This window comes from Bos mutus, chromosome 29, assembly GCF_027580195.1.
Source record: "Bos mutus isolate GX-2022 chromosome 29, NWIPB_WYAK_1.1, whole genome shotgun sequence".
Taxonomy (NCBI): domain Eukaryota; kingdom Metazoa; phylum Chordata; class Mammalia; order Artiodactyla; family Bovidae; genus Bos; species Bos mutus.
Window position 1 is genome coordinate 36,207,488 of NC_091645.1, and position 17,350 is coordinate 36,224,837.

At 40.4% G+C, this 17,350-nt stretch overlaps 1 protein-coding gene across 3 annotated transcripts in view; it reads left to right on the plus strand.

The window, feature by feature from the left end:
- Positions 1-17,350, plus strand: part of PRDM10 (PR/SET domain 10) — a 99,053-nt gene that overhangs the window by 24,830 nt on the left and 56,873 nt on the right. For 2 of the 3 annotated variants that reach the window (XM_070365033.1, XM_070365031.1), the window contains exons 2-4: positions 7,868-8,049; positions 10,354-10,518; positions 12,458-12,517. In XM_070365033.1, coding sequence (XP_070221134.1) covers positions 7,981-8,049; positions 10,354-10,518; positions 12,458-12,517 — 294 coding nt within the window. In that variant the 5' untranslated portion in view covers positions 7,868-7,980. Of the gene's footprint in view, positions 1-2,914; positions 4,973-7,867; positions 8,050-10,353; positions 10,519-12,457; positions 12,518-17,350 lie in introns of those variants that run through there. The other variant, XM_070365032.1, reaches the window with a different exon arrangement.

Here is a 17,350-nt window from a genome sequence, read left to right on the forward strand (position 1 = left end):
AGTGTTTCTGAGGCTCAGTAATGTGCCTGTCTGCATTTGAAGGTGGGTCTGGGCCTCTTCTTCCATCTCTTCCTGCAGGTCATGAAATAGGAGCGTCTCGATTCCATGTCCTAAGTGGTTCTGGAGAACTGGCTTCTTTCAGCCCAGAAGGGCCAGTGATGGTGGGAACCAGGCTGGTGGGTGGTAGGGGGTGAGCAGCACCTGGGAAACATGGGAACTATGAGGAGGGGAGACGAGGTGGAGGCTAGACCCCTCAGCCACTCCATCTGGCTCAGGGCTGCCTTACCAGTGAATCGGCTGGAAAGGCAGGCGTCTCTCTTGCCTTCTTCCCCCTGACTGTTCCTTGGTGTCGGTCTTAACCACGCAAGTGTCCCAGGTGAGTTGGGAAGCCAGCTGCCCTTCCATCCCACTAGACTGTGAGCTCCAAGGGAGCAGAGTTCTTGCTCACCTTTAATGCTTGATGTTCACAAAGCATGAAAAAAAAATTACTACTGTTTTTTGAATATTCATCATCATGCTCTGTGATCCCAAATGCTGTCACGTTGTATTGAATCTAAGATGTTGCTGGTAAGAAACACAATTATTTTATGTATCATTACGAAAGGAACAAGCCTTGCCAACTAAACTCTGATACAAGGGCTTTCTGCTACTCAGAATTTTTACTGTATACTTGTTGAAAGAGTTCTTTTAGATTTATTTGGGCATGGATTGGTATCATTCATGCACATATGTGGAGGGGAAAATAAGTAAAATGTTTAAGATACTCCTAAATATTGTCACTGTCAGAATCTGACCCTTGAGAATCACTTTTGGCTCAGAGTCATTGCTGTCTCTGTGTCACCAAGAGTGTGGCTGACACAGCATTTCTGCTGTCACCTGGAATCTCCTGCAAGCAGCTCCTACCCATTCTGGGAGTTGTGATCCTGGTGTTGTTTTCCTCAGCCTGTGGCAGGCCTGTGTTTCCACGTCTCAGTAATAACGCAATGCAGCATCGTTCATGCTGCCCTGTCTCTTACCCAGGTACCATAGATCTGGTGGGCAAGGTCATTTTTCCAGTGATGGATGTTTGCTTCCCTAATCAAATTTATGCCCAGCTGCTGTTCATATGGCTCTTGGTTTAATGCCAAATTATAGTGTCATCTTTTTGAAGACATTTCAAGTGGCAGCTCCACTCAGGGAGTCTAGTGCTGACAGTACACTGACTCAGTGAAGCGAGGGCGGAACTAATGAAGGGCGGCGAGCAAGGTCACACTCAGACAAGCAGTGTGCCCACATCCTTACCGCCATCTGGATGGTAGTTGCTACAGAACCCAGTGTGGTGGAGTTGACCCTCGATCAGAAACGTGAGCAGGTGAAAAAAAGCACGTTAAAGACTTGATGGAACCTAGACTGTTTACTCTTACAGCAACCGAGCCAGGCAGATAATTTGGATTTTCCAGTGAGGAGACCGAGACTCAGTCTGTGGCTTATTAGTGTCATACTCTGGTAAACACGTGGTAGATTTGGGGGCATAGAACCCAGATTTGTCCAATTCTAAGGCTCATACTTTCAATTATATTGTTACACTCTTTATTCATATGTGTGTATGTTCAGTTATGTCTGATTCTTTGTGACCCCATGGATTGTAGCCACCAGGCTCTTTTGTCCATGGGATTTCCCAGGTAAGAATATTGGAATAGGTTGCCATTTCCTCCTCCAGGGGATCTTCCTGACCCAGGAATTGAACCCACACCTCTTAGGTCTCCTGCATTGGCAGGTGGATTCTTTACCACCAGTACCTATAATGCATATTAATATATATGACCTAGAATAGTCCCTGGCACATACTAATTTAATACATTTATTAATAAATTTAATAAATATTTGTTGAATAACCAACCCAAGGATCGAACCCAGGTCTCCCGCATTGCAGGTGGATTCTTTACCAGCTGAGCCACAAGGGAAGCCCAGGAATACTGGAGTGGGTAGCCTATCCCTTCTCCAGCTGATATTCCCGACCCAGGAATCTAATGAGGGTCTCCTGCATTGCAGGTGGATTCTTTACCAATGAGCTTTCAGGGAAGCCCATAAAATCATTAGAGAGTCCAAAAGACCGTTCAATACATCTGTGTCCCTTTTGCTGTCTCACATATAGGGTCATCGTTACCATCTTTCTAAATTCCATATATATGGGTTAATATACTGTATTGGTGTTTTTCTTTCTGACTTACTTCACTCTGTATAATAGGCTTCAGTTTCATCCACGTCATTAGAACTGATTCAAATGTATTCTTTTTAATGGCTGACTAATACTCCATTGTGTATATGTGCCACAGCTTTCTTATCCATTGATCTGCTGATGGACATCTAGGTTGCTTCCATGTCCTGCCTATTATAAACAGTGCTGCGATGCACACTGGGGTACATGTGTCTCTTTTAATTCTGGTTTCCTTGGTATGTATGCCCAGCAGTGGGATTGCTGGATCATATGGTAGTTCTAGTTTTTAAGGAATCTCCACACTGTTCTCCATAGTGGCTGTAGTAGTTCGCATTCCCACCAACAGTGTAAGAGGGTTCCCTTTTCTCCACACCCTCTACAGCATTTATTGTTTGCAGACTTTTGGATAACAGCCATTCTGACTGGCGTGAAATGGTACCTCATTATGGTTTGATTTGCATTTCTCTGATATTGAGTGATGTTGAGCATCTCTTCATGTGTTTGTTAGCCATCTGTATGTCTTCTTTGGAGAAATTTCTGTTTAGTTCTTTGGCCCATTTTTTGAGAATAGCATTGAAACATGTATATTATCATATGTGAAACAGATCGCCAGTCCAGGTTCGATGCATGAGACAGGGTGCTCAGGGCTGGTGCACTGGGATAGCCCTGAGGGATGAGATGGGAGGGAAGTGGGAGGGGGGTTCAGGTTGGGGAACACATGTACACCCATGGCTGATTCATGTCAGTGTATGGCAAAAACCACTACAATAATTGTAAATTAATTAGCCTCCAATTAAAATAAATAAATTTAAAGAAAAATAAAATTTACCACCTTAAAAAAATCATTAGAGAGAATAGAAATGCTTTTTTTCCTGGAAATGAAGTCTCTGACATTTTGGACAGTGGGTGAAAGAAAGAAAGAATGATGGGTGGCCATTCTCTAGACAAGCTACAGTTTGTGGCTCTCAGGTTCTTTGAGATTGAGAAGAGGAGCAGAGAACTCTGACTCCAAGTCACAGTGTCTGTCAGCACTCACCTGTTGGACAGCGCTAAGGTACTTCCTGGAATCATTCCTGCCCCTGACCCATTGCCTATAAATCAAGATCAACAGAGCTCTATAAACTGTGCTGTGAAATAAAAATAAAGGAAATCAAATATGACAAGCCTTGCTATGAAGGATGTCCAGGTACAGGGCAGTTGTTATTGGACAAATTGCTAAGTTAAAAAAATATAAAATGTTTTGAAAATTCTGAAGCTCTTACGGTTCATCAGGAAAATGTGAAAATTGGCATATTTGAGCACCACCATGTGCTAGATCTATGCCTGGGAGTTTTACACATGTCATGTAACCCTCACAGTAACACCAGGAGGTCATTATCATCTCCATTTTACATAGGATGACATCGAGGCTCCAGGAGCATATGTGATTTGGCCAAGGGATGTAACTGCTGAGCAGCTGAGCTAGTGGGGAAGCCCGGGTGCTCAACTCAGAGCCTGTGGATTTTCTACTGTTCTCTGCTGCTTCCCATCTAAGCTTAAGGCCAGAAACCCCTTTATACTCTGGTTTTACAGTTGACAGCGCTGATGCTAGAGGATTTCAAGTGACTTAGGAGCAGACTCATACCTAGATTTCAGTTTTCTTGAACAGTTTATTAAACAACAAATAATTGAAGAATATCACACAGTTTTAAATAGTTCAGTAGTTACAGAAACTCTGTAGGTCTTGTAAGTATATCTTAAAGAACAAGAACTGGGTATTCTATATCGGTGCTTTAGATTCCAGACATTTTTTGAATGAAAGAGTTCGCCATCTTGGGCTTCTTTATGTGCTAACTGTATTTTAAAATGAGTGAGTGAGTGAGTGAAAGTCGCTTAGTTGTGTCTGATTCTTTGCGACCCCTTGAGCTATACAGTCCATGGAATTCTCCAGGCTAGAATACTGGAGTGGATAGCCTTTCCCTTCTCCAGGGGATCTTCCCAATCCAGGGATCAAACCCAGGTTTCCCGCATTGCAGGTGGAATCTTTACCAGCTGAACCACAAGGGAAAATGATTGGGAAGTACCATTTGGGGCAATATTTCACATCTGTAATACTAAACTTTACTAGCAGGCTTTCCTATGTGTCAATGAACTGTTCTGTTATTTTACCCCCATCTGCTATGTAGTTATTTCCTTTTTTCTCCCCCTTTATCCTTGCTTTATGTGATTTCTGGTGTTTTATGTCATTGTTATATCTACTTCTTTATCTTGGTAAGATTAGAAGAAAGATATTTTAGTCTGGAGTAATTTCCCATCCCTTCCGATCTCTGCTTTCTTGTTCCTGTTCATCCTTCAACTTTCATCTTCTCCAACAAGTCATCTGTGGATACCCACTTAGGAATCAGGTGTCTTCTTCTTTTTCCCCCCGGCAACCATCCGTGCACATGATCAGGGACCTGCCACATGCCAGATCTAGAGCGACTCACATTCCTTGACATGGAGGAACTTAGGGTTGAGTTAGGGAGGCACACAGTTAGACAGAAAGATGCAATGTGATTGAATGCCTTATTTTAAAGCTACTTGGTAAGTGTTTGTCATGGGGCAGGCATTGTGTGAAGTGAGCGTCTTACGTGCATTATCTCATGTTCTCTTGATAGCTTTATGATCCCAATTGTAAGGAGAAGAAGAGTGATTTAGAGCACGTCCATGCTCTGCCTAACATCACTGAAGTCACAGAATTGCTGCCGAAATCTGGGTCCAGAGCCCAAGCTTGTAGCCACTCTGCCTCCTGTGCAGGTCAGAGCACTTACCTGTGTGTCCCCAGGCCCTCATGTGCCAGGCACAGGGAGGGGACAGCCCCAGTGCTGGAGTTAGAAAGTATCAGTTACTTAACAGTCACACAGCCCCTTTAACTGCTTATCATCCTTCAGCTAGGAATTCAAGATACGAGAATTCAAGACATAACATGCATGTCCAAACTTACTCATCACAAACGTTTATCAGCATAGCATTAAATACATTATGATGTGTTCATACAATGAAATGATAAAGCTATAGTAAAGAGGGAACAAATGCTATAGGGATCTGGAACAATGTAAAAGGGATGGTATTATATGGAATAAATAAGGTTTAAAAGAGATGCTGCTTTGTATAGAATCGATACTATGACGCCATTTGTGGTTTGGAGAGGCAGGGAGTATTTATATTTTTGTTTATATACAATATAAATTGCTTGTATAACATATCTTTGGAAGAATAGATAAGAAATCGATACTATGAATTAGTTCTGAAGACTGGTAAGGGATTCCAGGTAGCAAGATTGTCCCCCGTACACCTTTTTGTGCCTTTTGAATTTTGAGGCAACTGAATTTGCCACCTATTGAAAGTATATAGCTAAAAACAAAAGAAATAACAGGCAGCTTGCTAGAAATGAAAACAAATAAGAAGGCACGCTGGGCCGGTGTATTTTCTGAGTATGGGAGTTAAGCCTGCCTCCATCCTCGCTGCATCCCAGTGTCTACTTGGTTGTTTGTGCAGTTGATCAACTAAGTTGAAAAAATAAAATCTCCGATTCCTGTATGGGAAAAGCATAGCATTTTTTTTGCTTGTATTAATTCCTGTTGAAAATAGGTATCCTGAGTCTAACCATGAAGAGACATCAGACAAACTCAAATTAAGGGACCTTCTGAAAAATAAATGGCCTGTGAGTTTGTAATATGTCAAGGTCATGGAGAACTAGGAAAGACTGGGGACTGTTCCCGGTCGGAGGGAACTGACAGGACATGTTGGCAGCGACACGCCGTGCATGAGGCCAGAGTGGACCCTTGGCCAGAAAAAGAGGGCTTTCCTTCTCTGCAAAGGACGGTAATCAGACAATTGGCAAAAGTTGAATGTGGTCTGTAAGTTAGATAATAGCACTGTTAATATCCTGATTTTGATAGAAGTACTGTCGTTCTGTGAGAAAATATCCTTCTTTTAGGAAATAGGCACTTAATAATTTAATAGTAAAGGAGTTTTTTTGCCTGCAACTTACTCTCAAATAGTTAAAAAAAGATGGAAAAGAGAGAGAGAGGATGAAAGAGGAGGAGAGAGAATAATAAAGCAAACCTGGTAAAATGTTAACATTTGGGGGAACAGTGAAGAAATACAGAAATTCTTTGTACTATTTTTGCTGCTTTTCCATCTGAAATTATTTCAAAATAAAAAAGAATTAAACATTTCCAATGTGGAACATTTTCTGATTTTATAATATGGGGCCTCTTGTACAGTTTTTATCTCCTTTTGTACAATTTCGTGATTATCTTCCTGTAGCTCTTTATATTATTGGTGACATTCCTCTGAGTTTCTTAATATTTTTGTTCCTTTTAAAAAATATATAACAACTTTGTTGAAGTTTAATTCACATACTGTACAACTCACCCTCACTATCTTTTTATGTATGCTTAAATAGTACTACTATATAAGGAAGATATGCTTAACAAAAAGGCAACATTGTACGTGTAACTTACACATGATAAAATTCACCTCTTAACTGAATAGGTTGATGGCTTTTTACATGTGATTTCCCCATGTATCCGCCACCCCAGTCTAGATACAAGATAGAGAACATTATAGCCCCTTTGCTTACAGTCACCTGCTGTTGATGGGGGCATTGTTTGCAGGATCCTCTGGAGGGTGCAGGGCGAGTGTGTGTGGTGGGGCGGCCTCTGTTGGGATGAGGATGCTAGTGATGCACCGAGCCCCTCCCTGGCTCCCGAGAGGCTCCCAGGTGGTTCGGACGTGGCCATTCTGTATCCCAGACACCCCGAGGCTGTGTGTCCCAGTTTCTTTTCTTCCATAGGCCTTATTCCGGTGCATAGCTTCAAAATGTTTCTCAGGTTATTTCACGGTAGAGAAAGTTCTGGCAGGGTTCTGGGCAGTGGTCCTTCTCATCTTTAGTTGAGTGGTATTCTGAGCAGCTTGGCCTTGCCTGTCTATGATGCCACTTGCTGGGCCAGCAGAAGGAGGTGTATCAGGCCCGGCTGCCCTGTTAAACAGCAGATCTCACGTGACCTTTAAACCATCAGTGTTTTATCGTCATCAGAAGGGAAGATTGATTACAACATCTGTTTTGGAAAATAGTCATATTTCAAGATATAGGTTTTGTGCCCATTGATGTTTAGTGAGGCTTTGATTTGCCAGCTCATCACTCCTGTATTGACTCCATAGGAAACAGAGTTGGTATCTGTATTCACCAAACTGTGGCCCAGAAAATTTGGCTCCCTCCACCTGCCATTTTCCCTTATTTTGTGACTTTTATTATGCTGCTTTTCATTTTGAGTTGGTGGTATAGGAAGTCAGTGTCTTGACAGGTGTGCAAACAGGGACGAGCTGGCTGAGCCGCAGTAAGATTTGGTGTCAGCCCAGCACTTGACTGACTTGGGGGCCTTGTCATCCTCCTCCTGGGGAGAACTAGGGACCACACTCAGTGTGATGAAGGCTCCATCCACCTGGCATGGGCCCAGAGCAGAACGTGCATGCAGTACATTGTGTCATTTTTACATATAATTTCTCCATTTTCACCTTTTTTGCCCAGGTGTGTTATCTCTTACAAAGCTTTCTTTTTTTTTTTTCCCTCTTTGTGGCTGAGACTGTAACTTATTAAAACACATTCATGTATTTAAGTCTTGGGTCCTGTTCTCTTTTTCTCAGGCACGCTGCAGAGAGGCCTTCCTGTCCCTGACGAGCACGTGCATGGGAGACAGATGACTGTCCTTCACCCTGCACAACTCTAGGTGCCTGGGCCGCTGTCCAGCCGAGAGGGGATGGATTCCAAAGATGAAGGCTCACACGTGTGGCCCCCGGCTGCAGAGCACGAGGAGAACGCTGCGCAGGTGAAAAGTGCTCTCCCAGCTGGGCACTGACTGCGGTGTTTTAGTTGGTAGAGTTTGCTGACAGCTAGAGAAATAGCAGCTCCTGTATAGTGATGTGGGGCAAGGAGGGAGCTGATGGGCGGACGTGGTACTCAAGGAATGGGCAGCATTTCAGTGCTTCGAATCCTCCATCTGCATGGTCGCTGTGATTTCAAGAAGCTACATACCACCCATGGGCTTCTCTGCCTTTCCCCCAACTTACTGTCATAATCCTCTTCACTGCTCCATTTTATTTCATGGTGAAAGCTTCAAATTGCAGGGTTTCTTTTATGTTATCCAGGAAAGGGTTTTGATTTTTTGTGTAGTGAAGTACAAGGTATGTCTATAAAGTGAGTGGCTTTTCCTTTTCTTTTCAAATTCAGAATGTAAACTTCTCATTGAAAGTTGTCCCAGTGAATCAACAGCTCTGGAGGTTAGTCATTTATTCAGATATCGCTCTACTAACCAGCTACACATTCTTTTGACTGTCCTTAGCAAAAGTGAATCTCTGCGTTTTTGGTATGGATTTGAATTTTGGTAAGAGTCAGCAGTCATAGGGAGCCACATTTTATATGTGACCAAAGTATGAAACTTCATTGTATAGCATTATAATATATATGTAATTTCATTTTCATCAAATTACATAACCATAGTTGTTCAGTTGCTAAGTAATCAGAAACTTTATATTGAAGCCTTTAAATACACATATTATGTTTGATTTACATAGTATAACTAATGTTACAGTACATAAAATCAGTCATCAGATATGATTTAAAAGTCTGTGTCTGAATACTGAGAAAAAGGTACCAGAGAAGCTTCCAGCAGAATAATTCAGAATGCTGTTTTGGTTCTCATGGAAGCTATCTGGAAGGCTACTTTCATATAGCTATATATTTTGGGGTACTTTGTTTATAAAGAAAAATGTAGTCCATTAATAAATAGGGTCCACATTTGCAGGTAATCAGACAGTAGGCAGCAGAGCTCAGCATCCTTTGTTGCACCCCATCCTTGCAATATTTCTTCCCCCATCCAGGAATCCTGGTTTAGCCAAGTACTTGGTGATGAAGACCAAGTTGAAGAGTTTGGATAACTCTCAAGGAAAAAATTTTTTTTCTTTTTTAAGCACTGAGACTAGTTAAAGATTTTGATGTTAATGAACAAATCTAAACTCACAAAATTATCTTGCAGCACTTAAAATTGCACAGATATTTCAGAAGCCCAGTTCTTGTGCAAATTGTATCTTCATGGGCAGAGCAGATTTATGTAGAAGCTGGGGTGATCACTTAGTGCTAAAGTGGAAGTCTGTTTTATTTACATGGTGCTTGACTGCATCTTGTCTCCAGTTTTCTTTCTGTGGGTTGAATTAGCTTATGTCATCTTTGGGATCTGTTCTCCACTGGAAAAAACTGAAGTAAAAAATTATGTGTAAAGCCAAGACAGTATAAGAGTAAAGATTCCGACCTAAGAGGGCCTGACTTCAATATCAGCACATAAATTATTTCTCTCCCAAATGCGTGCTTTGACCATCTGCTTTGTACCTTCAATATCAGACACTAGGCTGTGTGCCAACCTGCAGGAACTCAAACCTCCAAAGCTGACTGCTCAGAAAGCACTTTACAGAATCAGTTTCTGCTTTACTTCTTCATAGACAGAAAATTATTTCCCCTGGTGACAACTGAAATAGTTATCCAAAACCCCTGAAAAGTACATTCTCAGAATTTTTTGTGTCCTACTTGGCAAAGAAAAGTTCTGTTACATTCACCAAGTCAGCAGACATTCACCCCTTGCCTACAGAACAGCGGTGGAGGACAGAAGAATCTGTACGAAAGCAAGTGACCTTGTTTTACTGTGTTTGCCAAAAGGCACTCTTTGTTAGAAGGTGGAATTTTTATGACATGTTGAAAGCAACTGACTTTTGAGTCTTGACATATTTTTCCACCTTACAGAATAATCCGTGTTTTGTAGTTTGGTAGTGTTGTCCATCAGGAATCTTCTGCCACGTTTCTTCTCAGCACGCCCCAAAAGAGAGACCTGCAGTTGATATTTGAAGCAAAGGGGTGTTTAAATCGGTTGCCTAATATTAAGTAAAAGTCAATGAGAAGGTCCTTGGATCCCTTTGCCAAGTCACTGACTCAGCACAGATGATCCATTCGTTCATCGTGTTCTCCTTTCATGGGGATCTTTTAGGAATGCAAGTGTGTGGTGTTCTCGGTCAGTTCCCCGTCTTTGTGCTACAGGGTGGCTTCCACAAGGGTGATCACTTTGTACTTGCTGCTTTTTGCCCAGGTGCATTTTGTTCCAGACGCTGGAACTGTGGCCCAGATCGTCTACACCGATGACCAGGTCCGTCCGCCACAGCAGGTGGTGTACACGGCAGATGGTGCCTCCTACGCCTCCGTGGATGGTCCTCAGCACACACTGGTCTACATCCATCCCGTGGAAGCTGCGCAGGCACGTTGGGACCATGGTTGATGGCTTGTTTGTTAATCTGTTAATTCAGCCCTTAGGTTTACGCTCTGCCAGTCACTGTGCTGCTGCCAGCTGATGCAGGAAATATGCAGATAAGATGTGTGCTCTCAAGGAGCTTATAACCATCGTGGCAAAGGAAGATGTGGTTTATTTATTTAAATTAAATGTTAAATATAAGGAGTTAGAGCACTAACCTGGAATGAGGTCTTTTCCCCACTGACTGTTGATATCGATTGATTATTATTATAAACAAGATTATCAGCCTGTTACTTTTCCTAAGTGTCAAGAACCAGGCCAAACATGGCATTTATTTCTGTGTAATTTAATCAAGATGAATCTCAGTGGAAACATGCACATTATTTCAGTTAAACGTGTAAGTGAGGGATCCTACTAGCTTGTTAACGGCTATTTACTAATAATTTATTGATTTTTAGGACTGTTATAGAAGTGAGGGTAAAAGCTGTACAATTATAACTGCTTTCATTTTTTTTGCTAGTGACTCTGAGTGTTGGTTTCCAAATGTATAACAGGAATATCCCCCAATATATAAATGTTACTTTGTATTTTTAGCACTTTATAATGTACATAGCACTTTAAAATATATTAGAAATCAGTTCCATTGTTTTTTGTTAAAAAAAAAATTTTTTTTTAACGTGGACCATTTTTGAAGTCTTCATTGAATTTGTTACAATATTGCTTCTGTTTTTATGCTTTCGGTTTTTTGGCTGAGAGGCATGTGGGATCTTAGCTCCCCCACCAGGACTGAACCTGCAGCCCTGCATTGGAAGGTGGTCTTAACCATTGGCCCTCCAGGGAAGTCCCCAGTTCCGTAGTTTTTGTAGTAGGATCCTGGTAATAAAAATTTGCCCTCATGCAATATTTAATCAGGAGACCCAAAGTACTCCCAAGAAGAAATGAGACCCACCTAATAAATGCCTTTCAAGTCTATATAAAGGTAAAATTGCCTGATAGTCAGATGTTACTTTTGGAATAGCCCTTCTCAGTTTTAGTCCCCCAGCTGTACTGAAATAAGAACATCTAGATTATGTAAAGAATGTCCTGTGCCCGACTTTTAAATCATTACTATGTTACTAAATGTCTGAGTTATGATAGTTTTTAAACGTCAAATATAAGAAATCAAAAGCTCGCTAAAATTCTCTTTTATAGTTTTCTGGAATCAGCACTTAACCATGGTTCCTATGACCATAAATTTGCTAAAGCCTTAGGCAAATTAGAGTCATTTAAAAGTTTTAGAGCAAAGAATACTTTTTTGGATTGGAGATTTCTTGTGGTGTCCTGGCTAAAATAATTTTGAAGGTTTTCCTTCTTTAGTTATCATGACTGTCAGCCAAATAATGTTTATAATGAGAACTTTGAAAATTATGATCTTACTGGCTTTATCCAAAAAAGAGTCTATGGAACATTAAATGCAATTTATTTATTTATTTTCTACATCTGCTGAGTGTGCATTTACATTGGAAGGAGTTGTAATCCTTGGGTATACAGTATTCTTCTCTTTGTTAGTGTATCTCCAACCATTTTCATTTAATTGCAAGTCTACCCCTATGACAGAGTGTTACGTGAGAATGCATGCCCCCTTGTTCACGGAATGCCTTTTTAATTAACCGTGACATTCAATCTCAGGAGAGGCTTTGCTTTAGAGTAAAATCACGAAGTGTGCAGTGTGTTAGCCAATGGAGAGGGTTAGCTTTTACAATCTCTTTGAAGACATATAAATGAAAGGCTTTAGCAAAATATAGGATTACTGTCTTTATCTTCTTTATTAATGAAAGATTATTACTAGCTATTTGACAGAAACTCTCTCAGGAATTGGTGCTTAGCAGTAGGATAATTTTTCCTGCACAGACAAGCTGTCTAAAGATCTATTGATAAGTTTTTGTCGTTGTTGTTGTTTGTTTAGACGCTGTTTACAGATCCAGGCCAAGTAGCTTATGTCCAACAGGATGCTACAGCTCAGCAGGTAATGAGTTGCTTTTTTGCCTTCTTGTTATTTCAGGGTAATATTATGAAGGTACCCTCTCCTGGAATACCCCCAACCCTCTGCACTGCGCATTCTCTGAAAGTCTGTGTCTCGTGTGTTTAGAATATTCTCGATGTCTGTTAATGAAGACAAAGCAGAACATGACATTAACACACTCCAACCAGTGTGTATTGAAATACTTTGGTAATACAAAAATGATCTGTCAGGGAAATTTAAGCATTAAATTAAAATAAGGATATTAATTGGGTATTGGTCCAAGCTCCAAAGAATAATCCTGAGTTTCAAAAGTGCCTGTGGAAATTCGGAAACATTTTAGTACTTGTTCTTTTTTTTTTGATTATTGACTTACATTTGATTTGTAATGTTGTGTTAGTTTCAGGTGTAGAGCAAAGTGATTCAGTTATCTCTATATTTATATTATATATAGTCTTTCTTAATGTTCTTTTCTTTATGGTTTATTACAGGATTCTGAATATAGTTCCATGTGCTATATAGTAGGATCTTGTCGTCTATCTGTTTTTTATTTATGCCCACCCCTCTCTCCCCTTTGGTAACTATAAGTCTGTTTTCTAAGTCTGTGAGTCTGTTTCTGTTTTGTAAATAAATTCATTTGTATCACATTTAGAGTCCACATATATGATCTCATATGATATTTGTCTTTCTCTGACTTAGTACGATAATCTATTTTAAAATATTGGGGTAAAATTCCTGCTTAAATTGCCTATACCCTTAATGGCAACTTTCTCCCTTTTAGTTTCTGAGAATTGAGATTCTTCCTGGTTTTCTTTAAAAACATTTCTTTTTTTTTTACCTCTATTTCTAATATATCCTGCTTGACTTTGAGGGATGTCTTCCTTATTTTTCTTCTGGTTGTGAAAGTGATAAAGAAGGTACACAAGCTTAACAATTGTCAGTCCTACCCTAAAAAGAATGTGACTCCAAATAGTTGTATTTTCACGATGGCTAGTATGGCCGTTATTCAGCTGTACCACTGAGTGTCATGAGTGATTTTTAAGTAAGCTTACTCATCAGTAAGCACTTTTTGCCTTTCAGATTTCTTAGTAGGTGATTTGGATACTTCCATTTTATTTTATTAGTACGTTTTAAATCAATGGGGCTTTGTTGTTCTGTTTTACTTTTGACTGTGCTGTGCAGCGTGTGCAATCTTAGTTCCTCTCTGAGGGGTTGGACCTGTGCTACCTGCAGTGCAAGTGCAGAGTCTCAGTCACTGGACTGCCAGGGAAGTCCTTGGATAATTATATTTTAAAATTTGAAAAGTGGACAGTAGTTGGGTTAATATTATTTATGGAATCTAGAGAAAATCAGGAGTCTTTGTCGTATCACTTACGGTTGAATTTATTCCTGATTGCTAGTGACCTACAATTTTGTGAGGTCTGTCAACTTGAATGAGAGTTTGTCTTAGTACATTGGGGCTACTATAACAAAATATCATACATAGCATATGTGCCTTTGCTCAGTTGCTCAGTCATGTCCAACTCTTTTCCATCCCATGGACTGTAGCCCATCAGGCTCCTCCGTCCATAGGATTTCCCAGTCAAGAATACTGGAGTGGGTTGCCATTTCCTTCCGGGATCTCCTGTGTCTCTTGAATTGGCCGGCAGATTCTTTACTGCTGAGCTACCTGGGAAGCTCCTACCATATACTGAGTGGATTATAAACAACAGAAATTTATTTCTTACAGTTCTGGAGTTTGGGAAGTCAAGACCAAGGTGCAATAGATTTGTTGTCTGGTGAGAACCCTCTTCTTATTCACAGATGGCTGACTTCTTGCTGTGCCCTCCATGGCAGACAGGGCGATGCTGCCCTCTGGGGTCTTGTAGAAGGGCACTCATCCCACTCATAGGGGCTCCACCCTCATGACCCAATCACCTTTCAGAGGCCCCACCTCCTAACTTCCTCACACTGGGGATTAGATTTGGACATATGTATAAATTTGGGGAGACACAAATATTTTGTAGCAGAGTTGCTATTTTATTTTAGTAATTTTGTACTAATTAAGTATATTCTTGATAAAGACAAATCATGTTCATTTCTGTGAATATTTATTGATTCTACCAAACAAGCAATGGCTAGATTTAATTCATTTTTACATCTGAAGAGGAAAAACAAAATGAAATGCCTTTGTATTTCTAGATAATTAATTCATTTACTCATTCTTAGAGTAATGATTTTTTTTCATAAAAAAGTTGAAGTAATGCAAAAAAGAAAGTACATAAAAACCGAAACAATATTTCTGCCCAGAAACATCTTCATTAACTTACAGTTGGTAACTATTATTCTAGACTTCTTTCAGACATAAAACAGACAAAAGATAAACAGGGGAAAACTGTGCCCTAAATGCTATTATTAATCTAAATACTTTAAACTTAATTTACTCATGTTTTCCTAACCCGCCTTGAGCTCTGGTCCCCTCAGGCTTCACCTCCTGCTGTGATAACCTGACTCAGCACACTGGTCCTTCCCCCGCTTCTCTCCCTCACTGTTTGGGATTCGTTGTGTTATTATTATAACTAATACATTTCTGTTCTATTCAGTAACCACAGCTATTTAGAATTCTTCTCTATTATCTCCTAGCATTTACTTTTGTAGAAATCTTGAGTCTAATTTTGATTATTTTCCTCATTCCTTCTCTATCTTAATGCCTGTTTGAGTCTTTCTTTATCCTTGAAGTTTTTCTTTGAAGTCTAGTGACTTCACCAGCACGTGAATCAGAATTCCCTAGGACAGGGTGTGTCCTTTTGATGGATAGGTTAAGACTCTATTTTGGGAACATTTTCATCTATTAGATTTTTGAATATCTTTTTAGTTTCATTGGATGTGTTCATTTTCCCAGGAATATCAATGTGAGTATATTGGTTTTACTTTCTGAACCTAACATTTTCTCTGATCATTTTTACATCTATTCTTTTCCATTTTATTTGTGTAATTTATTTTGTGTCCCTCATATTTCCTTATCATTTTTTTAAGCTTTCTGATTAAACTATAACATATACATCAGTCAGTTCAGTTCAGTTCAGTCGCTCAGTCGTGTCCGACTCTTTGTGACCCCATGAATCGCAGCACGCCAGGCCTCCCTGTCCATCACAAACTCCTGGAGTTCACTCAGACTCAAGTCCATCGAGTCAGTGATGCCATCCAGCCATCTCATCCTCTGGCGTCCCCTTCTCCTCCTGCCCCCAATCCCTCCCAGCATCAGAGTCTTTTCCAATGAGTCAGCTTTTCGCATGAGGTGGCCAAAGTACTGGAGTTTCAGCTTCAGCATCATTCCCTCCAAAGAAATCCCAGGGCTGATCTCCTTCAGAATGGACTGGTTGGATCTCCTTGGAGTCCAAGGGACTCTCAAGAGTCTTCTCCAACACCACAGTTCAAACGCATCAATTCTTCGGCGCTCAGCCTTCTTCACAGTCCAACTCTCACATCCATATATGACCACAGGAACATATACATAGAAAAGTACAAAAAATTATAAGCAGTAATGCAATGATATGAAGTAAGCATACTTTGTAACCAACACCCAGATTAAATAACAGAACATTACCATCTCCTAAAGGCTTCCCAGCTGGCTCAGGGTAAAGAATCTGCCTGCCAATGCAGGAGATGCAAGGGATGAAGGTTCAATACCTGGGTCAGGAAGATCTCCTGGAGTAGGAAATGGCAACTCACTCCAGTATTCTTGCCTGGAAAGTTCCGTGGACAGAGGAATCTGGTGGGCTACAATCTGTGGGGTCAAAAAGAGTCAGATACACACACATACACACACACCCCATCTCCTAAAAGCCATCCTTATGCTTCCTGCTAATTACTGCTCCTTCCCTTCTCGCCAAAGGTTACAGACCTTAGACTCGTTTTCCATTGTTTTGAACTTTATGTAAGTGGAATCCCTTAGTATGGTTTCCTTTCTGTTTTGTTCTCTTGTTTACCATTGTGCTTGGGAGAGTCGTGTAGTTCATGCTGTTTGGTGTGGCTGTGGTTATTTCTCCTTCTGTTTTTATAGCTGTATCATTTTCAGTTTTATGAGTGTACCACAATTTATCTGGGAGTGTGATCCCACCTCTACTAAGTTCTTCAAGAGTTTCTTATCCCTTTGCTTTTCCATGCTTCCCTGGTGGCTCAGCTGGTAAAGAATCTGCCCATAATGGGGGAGAACTGGGATCGATCCCTGGGTTGAGAAGATCCTCTGGAGAAGGGAAAGGCTACCCGCTCTAGTATTCTGACCTGGAGAACTCCACGGACTGTATAGTCCACGGGGTCGCAAAGAGCTGGACACGACTGAGCGACTTTCACTTTCACAACAATTTCACTTGCTTTTCCATACACATTGTAGAATCAGCCTGGAAGTTTCCACCAAAGTCCTATGGGAAATTTATTGGCATTTCATTGTACCTATGGGTCAGTTTGTGAAAAACTGACATCTTATTTAATATTAAGTCTTCTAATCTGTGAATATGTTCTATCCCTGAATTTTATTTATCTATTTTTAACATTTGTATAGAAATATAGTTGATTGACAGTGTTGTGTGTCAAGTGTACAGCACAGTGATTGAGTTGCACATACATGTATAAATATGTGTATTCTTTTTTTTACATTCTCTTCCATTGTATCTTATTATAAGCTATTGAATATAGGTCTCTGTGCTACACAGTAGGTCCTTGTTGGTTATCTATTTTATATATAGCGGTATCCCTGAGTTTTAAATGAAAGTTCAGAAATTGTCTTATGGGTAGAGGTCTTTCAATAGATTTACTGTTAGATATTTGGTGTCTTTTGATGGTATTTTAAATTATGGTATA